The sequence below is a fragment of the Columba livia genome, chromosome 14 (assembly GCF_036013475.1).
Source record: "Columba livia isolate bColLiv1 breed racing homer chromosome 14, bColLiv1.pat.W.v2, whole genome shotgun sequence".
NCBI lineage: Eukaryota > Metazoa > Chordata > Aves > Columbiformes > Columbidae > Columba > Columba livia.
Genome location: NC_088615.1, coordinates 6,103,604 through 6,118,039, shown reverse-complemented (window position 1 = coordinate 6,118,039; position 14,436 = coordinate 6,103,604). Strand labels below are relative to the sequence as shown.

General features: G+C 44.7%; 2 protein-coding genes across 17 annotated transcripts in view; one reads left to right on the top strand and one right to left on the bottom strand.

The window, feature by feature from the left end:
- The window catches only part of FAM114A2 (family with sequence similarity 114 member A2), a 19,075-nt gene extending 14,547 nt beyond the window's left edge, over nucleotides 1-4,528 (bottom strand). For 5 of the 10 annotated variants that reach the window (XM_065029727.1, XM_065029724.1, XM_065029726.1 and 2 more), the window contains exons 1-6: nucleotides 4,328-4,528; nucleotides 2,656-2,876; nucleotides 2,081-2,180; nucleotides 1,520-1,615; nucleotides 1,122-1,234; nucleotides 32-166 (exon numbers count right to left, since the gene is read on the bottom strand). In XM_065029727.1, coding sequence (XP_064885799.1) covers nucleotides 32-166; nucleotides 1,122-1,234; nucleotides 1,520-1,615; nucleotides 2,081-2,180; nucleotides 2,656-2,876; nucleotides 4,328-4,421 — 759 coding nt within the window. In that variant the 5' untranslated portion in view covers nucleotides 4,422-4,528. Of the gene's footprint in view, nucleotides 1-31; nucleotides 167-1,121; nucleotides 1,235-1,519; nucleotides 1,616-2,080; nucleotides 2,181-2,655; nucleotides 2,877-4,035; nucleotides 4,191-4,327 lie in introns of those variants that run through there. The other 5 variants (XM_065029729.1, XM_065029733.1, XM_065029730.1 and 2 more) reach the window with 5 other exon arrangements.
- MFAP3 (microfibril associated protein 3) lies at nucleotides 4,093-14,436 on the top strand. Of its 7 annotated transcripts, none has more exons than XM_065029735.1 (4): nucleotides 4,157-4,227; nucleotides 5,070-5,167; nucleotides 8,512-8,973; nucleotides 10,335-14,436. In XM_065029735.1, exons 3-4 carry the CDS (start codon nucleotides 8,694-8,696, stop codon nucleotides 11,078-11,080), a joined length of 1,026 nt encoding a protein of 341 aa, XP_064885807.1. In that variant the 5' UTR covers nucleotides 4,157-4,227; nucleotides 5,070-5,167; nucleotides 8,512-8,693; the 3' UTR covers nucleotides 11,081-14,436. The 7 variants fall into 7 exon arrangements, with proteins under 7 accessions (XP_064885806.1, XP_064885807.1, XP_064885810.1 ...); XM_065029738.1 differs by having other exon boundaries at nucleotides 4,172-4,227; nucleotides 5,062-5,167; XM_065029739.1 differs by having other exon boundaries at nucleotides 4,172-4,227; nucleotides 5,062-5,273.

The window sequence follows — 14,436 nt, the reverse complement described above, 5'->3', positions numbered from 1 at the left end:
CCAGTGAGGAGCTGATATGGAACTGCCATACCTGAGATAATGTAGAGGTCCTGTTCATAAGGCCCTTTGTTTTTTTGAATCCAGGGTCTCCCTCAGCTATTACATCCATTGTCTTTTTCCCAATGAATTCCAAGGCATCCAGACCTCCACTAATAACACTTTTTCCCTAAGAATCAGATTTGGACACAGACAGCACATAAAACTCACAGATGACTATACAATTGAAAGAAATTAATTGGGGGATTTATATCAGCAGCGTTATGCCAGACACTCATATAAAAGCCAAACTGGTTTCTTGTCACCCTAAAAATTCAGCCTAATCACCACAAAGAGAGCAGAAGGACATGGAAAGAACCACAGCACACTATCATCCAACAGTTTAATATAGCACTCAGACAGCTGGAGCAATCCGCTGGGAAATACATTTCTATTTTGTGAACAAGCTGGTTCTCAGCAGACTGAAGTATATAGTTCTCATCCTTCCAATCAGAGAACACTAGACCTGTGGGTTTTGGTTGCTAACTCTTGTTTAAGCCTTAAAAGCAGGCGCAAGCTTTCCATCTGCAGCTCTTTCAGATTCACGGGCAAATCGACAAGACAGCAGATCACAAGAGCACAGTTTCTAAGGGTAATGGGTTCCCTTGAAGTGCATTTCTCATAGTCACAGGAGCAAGCTGATTTCCAAGCAATTTGGGCTAGTTTCACAGAAAATTTTGAAGAGGAATATGGATTTCATCTCTAGACAGTTCTGTGGAAATCAGTGGAAATATTCCAGGAATGAGTTTGACCCTGTTTTTACCTGAATACTCTAAAGGGAGCAGAGATAATAGAATACAGAGGTGACACAGGAATGCACGCACCACACAGTCTGCCTTCATTTTTTTTTGATTATGTATCAACACTCAATACAAAACTATCAAAATTCGAGACAATTTACACATTCGGTGCCAGCAAGAAGCAAGGCACAGGATAAAAGCCATCTCAAGGTTGAAGCAATTTCTCACCATTCATCCCACAAAAATCAAAATTAAAAGTTTCCTTTGAAAATGTTCCAGATGAAAGGCAAAAACCTCAATGCTCTCTTAAACTCATATTTTTTCCTGCATTCCCAACTCACTCACTGTGCTTTGGACAGCAGTGGAGATGGTTGACAGAACTCCAAGAGCCCCAGCAATGGGAAAGGAACTGACATCATCAACTGGATCTGTGTTCCCAGCACCAGGATTCTCGCTTCCTGCATCAGAAGGCAGAAAATTAACTCCCTCACTCCCCAGAAAAGGATCCTGTCAGCTGCAGTGGAGAAAATCAACAAACATCAAGTGTCAGCCAGGAGCAGGGCTGGAATCAGGATTATTTTCCTACCTAATTTTTAGAGCTACCAGAAATAAGTAATAGAGTATTATTTTAGCACAGAGATATCTACCTCAATATGCAAGATGCCAACCGAGGTGATGTTATTTTGGGGTTGATTATATTATGAGAAATGTTTCGATGTTGTTCTTATGCAGTAAAAACTGACCTCTTGTAGCATCTCTAGTCTCTGAAGAGATTTCACTAGGACTGGGGATCCCAAGGGTTGTTTCTGCTTTTTCTATGACATTTGAAATACCTTGACCTAGAGAAGACAGCAGTATTACTTTAACCATGAGATACAACAGAAATCAGAACAAAATCAGGATTAGGGCTGCATATTGGTTTTTTATTATTCTGGATTCCTCCTGCTCAAGACTGTTTACCCTGCACTAAAACCTACTGCTAGACAGCTTGCAATTTAATGAACCCATGTTTTATCTCAGCTTTTTAATCAAGTTGTAATTACCAGCTGAATACCAGTTAAAAATACCACCTAAAATCATGCAAACATCTTAAAAACTTGAAAGCAATTTGGCTGTACAGATCTCCTTAATATCACTGTACCTTTTGGTACAAGTTTTCCCTATTACATGAACAATTCTCTTGATATTTTTCCAATAATTGCTGCTATAACAGAAATCCCCTTCTCTGGAAAAAAGCTCAAAAGCACTTGCTTGAGGCACGAAGCATGGTTGGAATATATATCAAATACCAGAAAGAGCCTTACCTACAGTAGCTACAGTAGCAGACGCAGTTGACAGAAGAGATTTCCCCCAGCTTCCCCAGTAGCCCCAGCCTGTCTGAACTGGAGCAGGAGCATCTGAGACCTGTAATGAAGGAAAGCAAAAGAGAGTAATTGTCCCAGTTTTAGCTGGGATACAGTCAATTTTCTTTCTAGTAGCTGTGTTTTGGATTAAGTATGAGAAGAATGTTGATAATACACTGATGTTTTGGTTGTTGCTAGCTAGTCAAGGACTTTTTGGCTTCCCATGCTCTACCCAGTGCAGGAGCTGGGAGGGGGCACAGCTGGGCCACACTGGCCAAAGGGATATTGCTCACCACATGACATCATGCTCAGTATATAAACTGGAGTTGACCGGTCAAATCACAACGCTGATGCAAGTATTATGGTGAGAAGAGGAACACAAACAGCCTGTGATGTGTAACTTTTGTACAGCATTTTCTTTTCAGATAAACAGCAATGTGAATTTTCAGTAAAGGAGCATGGCTTATGCTCAGAATTCTGTGCTCAAAGCCGTGAAATGTGACGTCACGTTATTTGGAGCCAGCATAGGAACATACCTTGAGGGTTTCAGCTGGTGGTTTTTCTGTGGCAGAAGACTGGCTTGGGGGTTTGGGCTCAGGTCTTTTCCGAGTCATAGGCGCAGGCTCAAGCTCTTGCTCTCTCTCTTCATTACTCTCAATGCAGCCAGCTTCCTCTGCTTTCTGTTCACTTCCATCTTCGTAAGAGGTTTCTTCTTTCAGATTTTCACCGCCGTCTTTCTCAGACATGACTACAAACACTCACAGAAAGCAAAGCAGATAAAATATTCACTTCCTTGTACATTTTGACATCAGTCCAAAAGCATCACATTTGTGTTTTAAATAATTAAACACAACTAAGACAGAAATCCCTTCATGTTGCTGCACATACCCACATAAACTGATTGTATTTTTAAGCAAGTGTATACACCAAGTTGCACCTGACTGGAAGAAATGTCACATTTGGAAGTTTGAAGTCCCACAGAAACATGTGGCTTTATCTGACACACCCTCTCCACGGGAAAGAAACAGGCTGCTCACTCCAAAGAGCAAACAAAAAGTACAAAAGGTCCTCAGATAATTCAATCCATTATTTGCTTCACTAAAAAAATAAAAGCCAAATTAAATAGCTTGGGATGGCTGGTCGGATACAAATGGGGATAGCTGTCACAAAGCTGAGCAGGTAAGGAGGCAGCAACCTGTTGCCTTCTGTATTTAGGGCTGAGCTTCGCCAGGGCGTTACCACCATCCTGGAGGTGAAATACACTCCAGCTGCCACAGCTCCCGGCCCTGACATGGTGCGTTGGGATGACGGGGCCCACGAACGGGGCTGCCACGCTGCGGCCTGCGCACGGGGACAGAGGCTTCGCTGCTCTGCAGGCAGCGCTCCACCGGCTGCGGGGCACCGACCTGAGGGGCACCGACCTGCGGGGCACCGACCTGCGGGGCACCGACCTGCGGGGCGCGGCTGGGCCGGGCACCTCCAGCCCCGGCGTCGCCTGGTGCGAAGCCGCACCACCAGGGCAGCTCCCCCGGCCATGGGATGCTGGTGGCTTTGAAGGCAGGAGAACAGCGCTATAGGGGGGCAGCTCCGGGTGAGGGGCTGGGGACTCCCCCACATCAGCCCCGCACCCCCGGGCCCGGCCGGCCCAGTCATTCCCCCTAGCGGGCTCGTCCCCCTGGGGCACCCCCAGCCCTAGGGCCGCCCCCAGGGTCCCATAACCCCCCGATGGGGCTGCCTGACCCACAGGGCACCCCCAGGCCCCCCAAAGCCGCCCCACGGCATTTCTGCCCCATCGGGGCACCTCCAGGTGCCCAAAGCCCCCCCGCGGTAACGCCTGCCCCACGGGGGGCCCCCTAGAGCCCCCTCCCCGTGGGACCCTCCATCCCACAGAGGTCCATTCGAGGTGCCACCCCCACCTCACCCGCCGGGCTGGGCCGCCCCGCCAGCTCCGCGCTCCCCACACCGGGCGGACCGTGACCATAGAGGCGCGGCGCAGAGCGGCACCCGCCGGCTGGCCCCGGAAGCGCGTCTCGGCCCGGAAGAGCGAGCGGAGAAGCGCATCCGGGCGGCGGGGCTGGCGGCGGCGGAGCTGCGCGGCGGGGCTCCCGGTGAGAGCGGCACAGACCCCGCGGGGGCGGCGCCGGGTGGGACCTGGCCACGTCGGAGGCGGGGGGAATGGCGCAGCGGCTCGCAGGCCCTGTCCCGTACCTCGCTTTTTGGGCACAGGAATGCTGTCGGGGGTGATGGCGCGCTGTTGTGGCGTGACGTAATGTCCATGTGACGTCATGCCGCGTGACGTCATGTCGGAGTTCCCTCGGCCGCAGCGTGGGGGGTGTTCGCGGTGCTTCCCGCAGCTGCAGCGGGGCCACCCCACGGGCGGGCGCGAGTGGGGCCGGGGCCGCTCGGGGCGGGTTCTGTGCAGCGGGGGCTTGTGCCCGAGCGGCGGGAGCTGACAGAGGGAAAGAGGCTGGTTTTGGTGGGCGGCCCATCCCGTGCCCTTTGTGGGCGGCCCCGTGACACGTGTCAGCCAAGGGACCACGCGGAAGGCGAACCCCCACGCACAGGGCAAACCCCCACGTCACGTTAGCCCCACGTCAGCCACATGTGGTGAGATTTGCTCAGGTCTCCTGTCAGTTTGCTCCTCATGTTGTTTTCTGGGGCTGTGGGTTGCCCCCGGAGCCTTCGCTGGTCCCAGCACAGGGTGAGCCCTCCCTGTGGCCTGTGGGCACACCATGATGGTCTCGTCAGACCGCTCCATCTGTTTTCACAAACTTCCCGGGAGTTAATGTCTTTAGGGCTCTGCCATGTGCTGCCCCCAGATTTGAAAAGGGATGGACTGACCTCCTTCCAGTGGTGCCCAACAATAGGATGAGGGGTAATGAGCACAGGCTGAAGTATGGGAGGTTCCATCTGAATATAACGAGAAACTTCTTTTCTTGGAGAGTGCCAGAGCCCTAGAACAGGTTGTGGATTCTCCTTCTGTGGAGACATTCAAACCCACCTGGACACCTTCCTGTGTGATCTGCTCTGCTGAACCTGCTTTAGCAGGTGGGTTGGACCAGATGATCTCCAGAGGTCCCCAACCCCAACCACCCTGTGATTCTGTGAAAGGGTCAGAGGGACCTCGCAGGACGGGCACAGCAGTCTGTTTTCTGTAAGAAACCACGCTGTGAGTAGGAAGGTGTGCTCTGTGCAAAAGTGATGCATTCAGATCTATTTAGTGTGCATTGTTACCCATTAGCTTGTTGTAAATGCTAAAATACATTTCTACATCACGTGCCAGAAGTGGGAGTCAGTCAGTCTGTGGTCTATCAGGTGTGTCTCGGTTTATTGCTTCACTTTTCTCCAGCTATGAAGTGATGTTATGAGCAGAGAATGTAAAGCCGTATAACTTGCAACCTCTTGGGCCACAATTTTGCTGTGCCTTATAAATGTGTGTAATTTTAAGCACTATCAGTACTTCCATTGACCTCAGTGGGACTACTTAGAGTGCTTTCCGTTCACCAGACAGGCGTTTTTTCAGGATAAGAGCCAAAGATGACTCATACAAGTGTATGCATCATGGATTTTTATGTTTCCATCACTATTTGTTGTTACAACTTACCGTTTAATAAAGGTTAAATATGTTGAGCTCAACTTCAGGTTCAGTTGTAAAATAGCCAGTTTCTATTCTGCACATTTCATCTTGCTGGAGCTTAATGCTCTTGGGAAGGATTGTGATGTTGGCACTGCTCTCACTTTATCCTTTTTGGATCCTTTATCAGCTCCAGCAGCTGTTTTGCATAAGCATGATGGCTGAAGAATATGGATTTTGCAAATCATTTTATTTTTCCCTGCACTTGGCAGTGAGAGATCATTGTCTGCTTAGCAATAATGGCTTTTCCAAAAGCGAAATGTGACAAACAATTTCTAATAAATCAGACCTCGAAGAGTTTAGTAGTAAAATTCAATGACCCATCACCAATGTTTTATACATTATGCAAGCTCAGTGCAAATATGGTGGAGAGCATATACAATTACTCAAGATAATTATTCTTATGAGGGAAAATGTTGCTGGGTATTTTTTGTGTTAAATCATTGACTGCGGTTCCTAATGTCATTTTAGCAGGAGTGTCACAGACACTTAGAAATTTGATAATTCAAAATGATAATAACACAGGCAAAGTACCAGAGGTACTGGAATTACTCTCTGATAAATCTGAAACATTATTAATGGGGAGGTTATTGTTTTGGAAGACTGGAGGTTATTTTGTGCGTTTGATTCGATCCTGAAGATGAGGGTTCGCTTCATTGCCGAGCTCTCATCAGCTGTAACAGCATCAAACACTGCAAAGTCACGTCCCCATGCATGCGAAAGCCATGAGGTGCAGCAGGATTCCTAAGAGACAGCAGCCGGGTGGTCGAGTGATGCATGTTGAAGATCTGTGACCACAGCACCCCACTTGCTCACACAAGCCGTGACAGACACTCCAATGGCAACCCTGGCTATCGCCGCTCTCAGTGGTCCACAAACCACTAAAAACCTGCAGCCTGCCTGCAAGAAATCTGCACAGAATTAACAGGTCAGTTGTCAGCAGCCTTCTGGAGGCTCTGAAACCCTCAGAAAACGCTCAGGGTCTGAAGGAGGAAAGCTAAAACCACTCGTCAAACGGAAGATCAGTTGTTGATCAGTGCTGGGGTTTTCTCAGCCCCGTACGGTTGATGTGGCTGGGATGCTCATCTCCGGACGCCACAGGACTCGGTAGCGCTTTCCATAATGTGTAACTGGTGAAAAACTGGAATGAAAGAGGCCTCGGTGCTTTGGTAGCTGTTTAGGTGCGGGAAAGGTGCAACAGAAATGGGGCAGGTACACATTTCTCATTGACGTCAAGTCTGAAATCTGGTTTGATCTTTGACAAATTATCTTTAACTGAAAAAATACCTAGTCTCAGTAGTGTGTTATCAGCAAGTTTTCCCATTCTGAACACACTTATTTTTTCTCTGCTGAGAAGATAATTAGTACAAATCACCTGTATTTATTTATAGTAAATTATTTTTCATAAGTGATAAGATTTCTGTCTGCTTTAGGCAGTGTTAACTAGGGATTCTGAAAGGATGAGAAGGGTCTGCATTATTTATTAGGAAAATACATTCCTTTGTATTGTGATATTTATGAAATTCAACTCTACCAGCATTTGTTATTGACAGAAGGCAAGACGGTAAGTTTGAAGTCACGGTCAACAGGATGGAGTGATATTCTTTAAGACAGGATTGTAGCTTGTGGCTTCTGTACTTTGTAAATTGTTTTTTAGGGCTCTGGAGCAGTCTAGAAGGAAGCAGAACTTCAGGGAATGCATATTTGATTAGAAATTTCCTTGAATCCAGCTTCCAGGAAAATCGATTACAGATTTTCTCTTATTGGCGTCATCTCATTTTGGTTACAAATTGGTTTTATTTTGGCTTTTAAAAATGGAAAATCCTATTGTCTTAAAATATCTTTTGCAAACATTATTTGAAGAGTGTGAGTTCTATCCCTAGACAAAACATTTTTTCAAATTACTGTGAAAAATGAGGCAGCATTTGGGTAGAGAAGACAATAAACGAGATACAACCACTGAGATGTAGCACCATAAAGTAAAAGATTTTCAGCAGGAGCTTCTCGTAAAACAAACAAGACAACAAGAGGCAGAGTTAGAAAATACAGCAGCAGCAAGAGAGATTGCTAAAAAGGAAGGATGTTTAGACATCTGTGTCCTGATATTCAGAAATAGGTGTCCTGACTTCCTCTCTCTGGCTGTAGATAACTGCCAGGAGACTTTTCCCACTACTGAAAATTATAAGGATCTTGTTTAGTGTTTAGACATAGAACACTGACTGTGACTCTAAAATCAAGTAAGTGGATGTATAAATGCTAAAAAGGAGATGTGTTTGTGCTTTGTTTTTTCTCTAGATGCTAAATGAAAGACTGGTGTTAGAAAGCCAGGGCGTAAGAGCACTTTGATACTGGTGGAGAGGGAGGCAGAAGTTATTTCCTCTTTCTTGCTTTTCTTCCCCTGTTAAGAAGCCACTTTTTCTCTGTTAACAAATGCAGAATCCACTTTCTGACCCTAATGATAGTTATGCATTTCGAGTAGTCTGAACAATTTGTTCTTTTTTTAAAACCCTTTTCCCCTTAATGATTATTGTTCCTGGGATTACGTATTTGGATGGGAAGATGAACATCTAGAGGACTGAAGGTTGTGCTAATACCTTCTTACCCTCGTTTCATAACCATGTTCTGAGCAAAGCTCTGATTTGGAACCTCTCGGCTGACAGTTTATGTTACACTAATAGAAATCTGTTTACTGGAAATGAAACTGGAATACACCGTAAGCTCGCTAGCATTAATAAACTTAATTTTCTTTTTCTTTCAGTTGGATTTCCAGTTTCCGCTTCTAATATTGATGGTCTTGAAAGTGCATTTGGATCCAAGACGTTTTCTATCACTGAGCAAATCAAGAGCCTCTTCTACTATCTCAGAGCAATGCAGACAGCTTAATATCATATGACCTCATTTCTCCAAATTAAATGAAAGAAGAATTTTCTCTAGCTTTCCATGAAGCTCAGCTACTGCCTGTTAATTTTGACTGTTAGTGCTGATCTTTCAATTGGATTTATGCTGGAAAATGTAGCTTCTAACAGGACGGTTGCTTTTGAGTCTTTCAATGCATCACTTCATACAGTGTCTCCAGCTTTACTGAGTTCTCCAGCACACCATGATCTCATAGCCAAAGAGGGGACCAGTATTTTAATTGAATGTAAACTGAACATCAGCCAGTATGAATATATTCTCTGGTACAACTCCAGAGGACACCTGCTTGAACAGAAAGATGAAGGTGAGCTTTCCTGCTGTTTTTTGTCCTTCGGTATTCCCCTTTTACACAGTGTCTGAAAACCTCTGGAACTTCATTATCATTTTCTCTTCCTACCCTCCTATTGTCACAGTTGGGAGATAAGGAGAGAGCAAGACAAAGCCCATGTGAATTATACCTGAATTCTTCTGTCCTGGCCCATCCATCCCATTGTGGTGCCCTGCAGAATCATTCCATTCAAGAGGCATCACAGTATTCAATACAGAAGAAATGAATCTGCATCCTATGAGATAGTAACTGATATTTTTATTTGTTATTGCTCTGGGTTATATTATATTTTTCCAAACACGTGACTTAAAAGACAATTCTCCACAACTTGTGACTTTTTCCAGCTGGTAGTCAGTGCTTTAATTTTGTTACAGGATTTTTTAAAGCATGAGGTAACTTATTAAATTTATTTTCTGGGTTACGCACCAGTGAGACTGTGGAAACTAATGCAATTTGTAATGGCCAGTGGTGAAATACATGCTACTTAACCCTTTTATACAGAGTGAGAATATATTTTCCTAGCCATTGGCTCTTATAGTTCTGTCCCTGTAGTTTTTAATTTTCAAAAAATAATGTATTTTAGAGATGCATGTGGTTTTCTCTACCCTATTAGTATTAATGAAGGTCATTGAGCTAATTGATAGGATCTCCTCGGAGGCTATCTTTCTGCCTTAAGTATTCAGTAACCTCTTAGTAGTTATAATGCCATTTGGAGATTAGTTCAAAGTAGAGTAATTAGAAAAATGAGTTATGAAAACAGTTTTCCCCCTAAGTTATAAATGCATAGGAAATACTGTATAAAGCTCATTTCTTTTATTGATTTCTTTATACATGGATTTTGTATATCAGCACTGCATGCTCAGCAGAAAACTGTCTTAAGAAAATCCTGGGTTCTTTTGCCAGCGGAGCCATTTACAGACTCTGATCATTTTCATGGGTCACTTGGCTTTTGACTCCGAATGTGTGGAAAATCAGACTTTATAGAGGACAGTCTTTCAACATAGCGTTACACAGCAGGTGAGAAGCACTAGTTAAGAATTGGGTTTGCTGTCAGAAGGAGCTAGCAGTCCAAAAGCACATAAGAAACTGCAGATGAGAGAAACCAGAGTAGCAAACAAGCTGAATAAGTTACCATAAAGCAGTAGGACTGGTGACTGGGTTATGGCTTTCTATCTCACACGCCCAAAAAGGAAATTTCAATCCTTGCTGCACTGTTTGTATGATGGACTGTTTATAACATGGACTGCTTACTTCCACGCTCTGTCTCCTGTTGATGGAGCAAACAGCATGTGTAATTTTTGTTTCGTTAGCTCACTTTATTTCTTTTGAATCTGCAGGTGGCCGGTGGAGGATTGCTGATAATTCCCTTAACATTACAAAGGTCAAGTTTGCTGACCGAGGGCGATACACATGTGCAGCTGTTGGTCGTAATGACACCTTGTATTACACAGTCACCCTGAGGGTTATCTTCACCTCGGGAGACATGAGCATCTACTACATGATCGTGTGCCTCATTGCCTTTGCTATCACCCTCATTTTAAACATAACCCGTCTGTGCATGATGAGCAGTCACCTCCGCAAAACTGAGAAGGCCATCAATGAGTTCTTCAGGACGGAAGGGGCTGAGAAGCTTCAGAAGGCTTTTGAGATAGCCAAGCGGATCCCCATCATTACATCTGCCAAAACACTCGAGTTGGCCAAAGTCACTCAGTTTAAAACCATGGAGTTCGCTCGGTACATAGAAGAGCTCGCCAGGAGCATTCCCCTTCCACCTCTGATCCTGAACTGCAGGGCCTTCATGGAGGAGATCTTTGAGGCTGTGCGCGTTGACGATCCCGATGAAGTTGGTGTGGAGGAAAAACAGCCCCAAGCCTGTGGTACCCAAGCTGCGATATACCCCGTCAACCCAGAGATCAAGCGCAGCGTTTCACCAGCCGGGGATTCAGACGATGGGTCCGTGAACGAACAAGGTCAAGAGATCGCCGTTCAGGTGTCCATTCACCCGCAGTCCGAAGTGCAGAGCATTGACACTGTTTCTCATGACAGCTGCCAGTTTGCACCTTCTGAGGAAGGCGCCTGCTGAGTCCAGCAGTTCACTGTTGTGAAGGAAGCACAGGTGACCTTGGGATACTGCGAGAAAAGGGTCTGCAAACAACCTGCCTCAGTCCCATATGCACAAGAGTTTTCTAAATTGCCAAGTGCCAGAACTGTTACTGAAATGTTTTCTGTCAGTGTTGATCTAACGATGTTCAGTCTGTTAGAGAAGACCGTTTGGAATATTGTGCAGTGGCTTTTCTTTTTAAAGCAAGCTTGCTATACTTAAAATATTTACGAAACAGGAATTCTTTGTTCTTGGCTCCTTGGTAGCTTCTGATACTTCTGACCTGTGTTAGAAGTGGCCAAGCCAAGCAGTACCACTTGCAATAAGATCTTTTCCTTTGTGAACTCTTTTCTTCCTTCACAAAGTGGAGCTGGAATTCCTTTGAGTCAGTGTTGTTGTCCTGATGAATTGAGTGGTGTGCTCTTTTTGAATTGCCTCTTGGTGCGTGTAGCCCATCGGAACCATGGTGAGCTTGAACAAATAAATCTGTTTTGTGTCATGTGCTTCAATGTTGCTATCAAAATGTACTGTACTGAGGAAAAGAATAGTGCCAGGATCTGCTGCTGGATTAAATGACTTGTCGTAGTTTTAAAGCAGCTTAGAGAACAACCAGGTAGTCTCAGTTTTTTCTGCATCTGCAGAAAACTTGTGTGTGCTCCAAGTGTGCAGAGAGCAGATCGTTGTGACAAAGCTTGTCGCTTGAACTTGGTGCTGATTGCCAAAGCGCCTTACCCTGGTGCTGTCTTACAGAACGGAGCAGTAACAGCACTGCCGGCACTGTCTGTCTTTTGACTTTGCTGATTTCATTCACTATAGAAAATCCAAAGTTTTATATTGTATTTAACATTGTTGTGAGGAAAAAAATGACAGTAATCACATAGTGGCATCATTGGAAAGTTATTTCACCTGCAGATCAGGTGTCTCAGGCGCTTCTTTGGGAACAGCATTATAACAAAGGAGGTGAAAAGCAGTGACACTCCTTTTGCTCTGGCTGGCGTTTTCAGAACGCAGTGAGGAGAGCGCGGTTTGCGGAGGGGCTGGCTGAGCTGTTTGCCAGCGCTGTGTACAGGAGCAGAGGAACCCGCTGACCCTGCCCCGTCTCCTGAGGAGCGGTGGCAGAGGGAGCGGCGCAGGTGCCGACATACGTACAGGACGTAGGTACCTCACTGAGGATCTCCCCGTGGCTCCCTCAGCCGTGGAGATCCAGCCATGAGAAATCAGTGCAGATGGGAATCTAGTTTCTTTTTTCGCTCTTCGGTGCTGATATTTTTTTCTCCTTAACATTTGTAAGTTGTATCACTTAAATAGCATTTTACATCCTGTTGAGATTTAGTAGATGTAAGGCTTGTAAGCACTCCACAAATTAATTTCTTACAACTACTGGAAGCATATTGCCATATAATTTTAACAACTTGGCAACAGGAGCACCATTTAATTTCCCACAACTCTTTTTTCTTTCGTTATTATTACAGAAATGTCAGTTGAACAAGTGATTCTGGACGGCTTCTCAGGATTCTTAAGAGGATTTGACATTACATTTACATGAGTAGAGATGGAAAACAAGCAGGCACAGTGGTAATAACAGGGTGGGGCCGTCTGTTGTAATGTGTGCTTGTAAAAAAGGGTCTGACCAAATTATATTTATCGTATCATGTCTGAGGATGGGAAACTGAAGCATCTATTACCATTTTAAACTACATTCTGGGGAAAGTTCTGCAGTCGTACACCAGTAAATGCAGCCAAATTAAGGGTAAGGGTGGTGTTGGTCAGGAAGAACAGGCCCAGCTTTGGGTACTGTTGCTTTCCCACCAGCTTGGTACCATTTCCAAGCCTGTAGCAAACTGTATCTTCTTCAGGGAGTAAAGCCTGGTGTAGGAACAGACAGTAGCTACTACCCTCCACAGTAACTTCTTTTTTACTTCTATGTTTGATGGCGCTTTATGTCCAGGTGAAAAGTTTGTGTCGTTTTGTGTAACCTGTCTGGTTTCTTTAAGTTTTTTGAGGTGATCAGTGTTTAAAGATACTCTTGCGGATAAACGCCTAGTTCTCTTAGAAGCCCTGCTGAGATGCTGCTGGCTTCACTTCTGTACTACAATGAGCTCTTCAGGTCTGTGACACATGCGCAAATGGAGATTTGGGGGTTTGCACCATATTGGTTTTCCTAGTTGAAAGAGGTGAAGGCTGAAAGAGAGAATGATCTGGTTTAATCTCCTTTGTGCCACAGGCCATCAGGATTGTAACCGCACCTGCCTTTTTTCCCCATAAACAGCTCTCCCTGCTTCTGTGGAACTGTTGCATTATATATGGCAGTAGCAGCTTAGACATTTTGTCCTGAACTACATGCACAACATGGAGATGCAGCTACAAAATCAAAGCTCCATTTAATTGCTTCCTAAGAAGCAGTTGTGCAGTCGAGATTGACAGATGTCTCATCAGAAGTAGCGGCTTACAGGCAGCAGAATGACACCAGAGGTGTGTCAGATGGGTGTCAAGAGAGCAGTTTCTAGATTAGCTCAGTCTGTTCTTTGACTTTACTTTCTTTACAGAGCTCCAGTTTCTCACGAAGCACAGTTACCTGGTGTCTGTGCGTCCTCTTGCCAGTGGAGAGGAAACAATGACCATGTGTAAAGGTCCTTGGAAACGCAGTTGCGGTGTCAATTGCTGTGTAGCAAAGCTCAGAGTTTCCCTGAATTATTACAGGATTTTGTTCGCTAAATTAATTTCATTCCTGAGGAGAAGGCTGTTTTGTAAGGATTTCAGTAAATGGGGAGTACCTACTACACGTAGGAAGTGATCCTACTCCCACTGAATTTAATTAGAGCAGATTTGAAGCTCCAGTGTATTTTACAAACAATATTACAGGATTTGTATCCATCTGAAAGCAAGGATGGTGGTGATGTTATGCAGTAAATGTAATTTCCAGAGAATGAAACCTGACGCTGGTTTCCAAACAACTTGTGAACTGTTCTTGTTATCCAGAGCAGATGTGTGCACTTACATTTGCTTGATGCATCTAATTGAACGTTAGCATTGAAAGATTATGTAAAAGTCAGTGTTTCTCTCTTAACTTTTTGTAGGACAAGAGTCTACAGTGGTTTCTTTGCTTTAAGCTACATTCTTTGACAATCACAGGCTATTTTATCTCTTCTTTTTGACTTACTTTTGTTTTAAATAATGCAAAACCTCCTTGTTATCCGAGAGTACCTAAAACTAACTTTGTAGTGGTTATTTGTATTACCTGGATTGTAATGTAACTGTTTAATGTAGCCACATAGGATTTCATACTTTCATAAAATGAACTGGTAGATTTGCAAAATAAATTAAAAACAAAACCCTCA

Bases quoted from the DNA above. Each gene is read 5' to 3' on its own strand.
- MFAP3 (XM_065029734.1), top strand. From the start codon at position 8,694: ATGAAGCTCAGCTACTGCCTGTTAATTTTGACTGTTAGTGCTGATCTT. The intron at 8,974-10,334 runs GTGAGCTTTCCT...TTGAATCTGCAG, and splicing joins GCTTGAACAGAAAGATGAAG to GTGGCCGGTGGAGGATTGCT.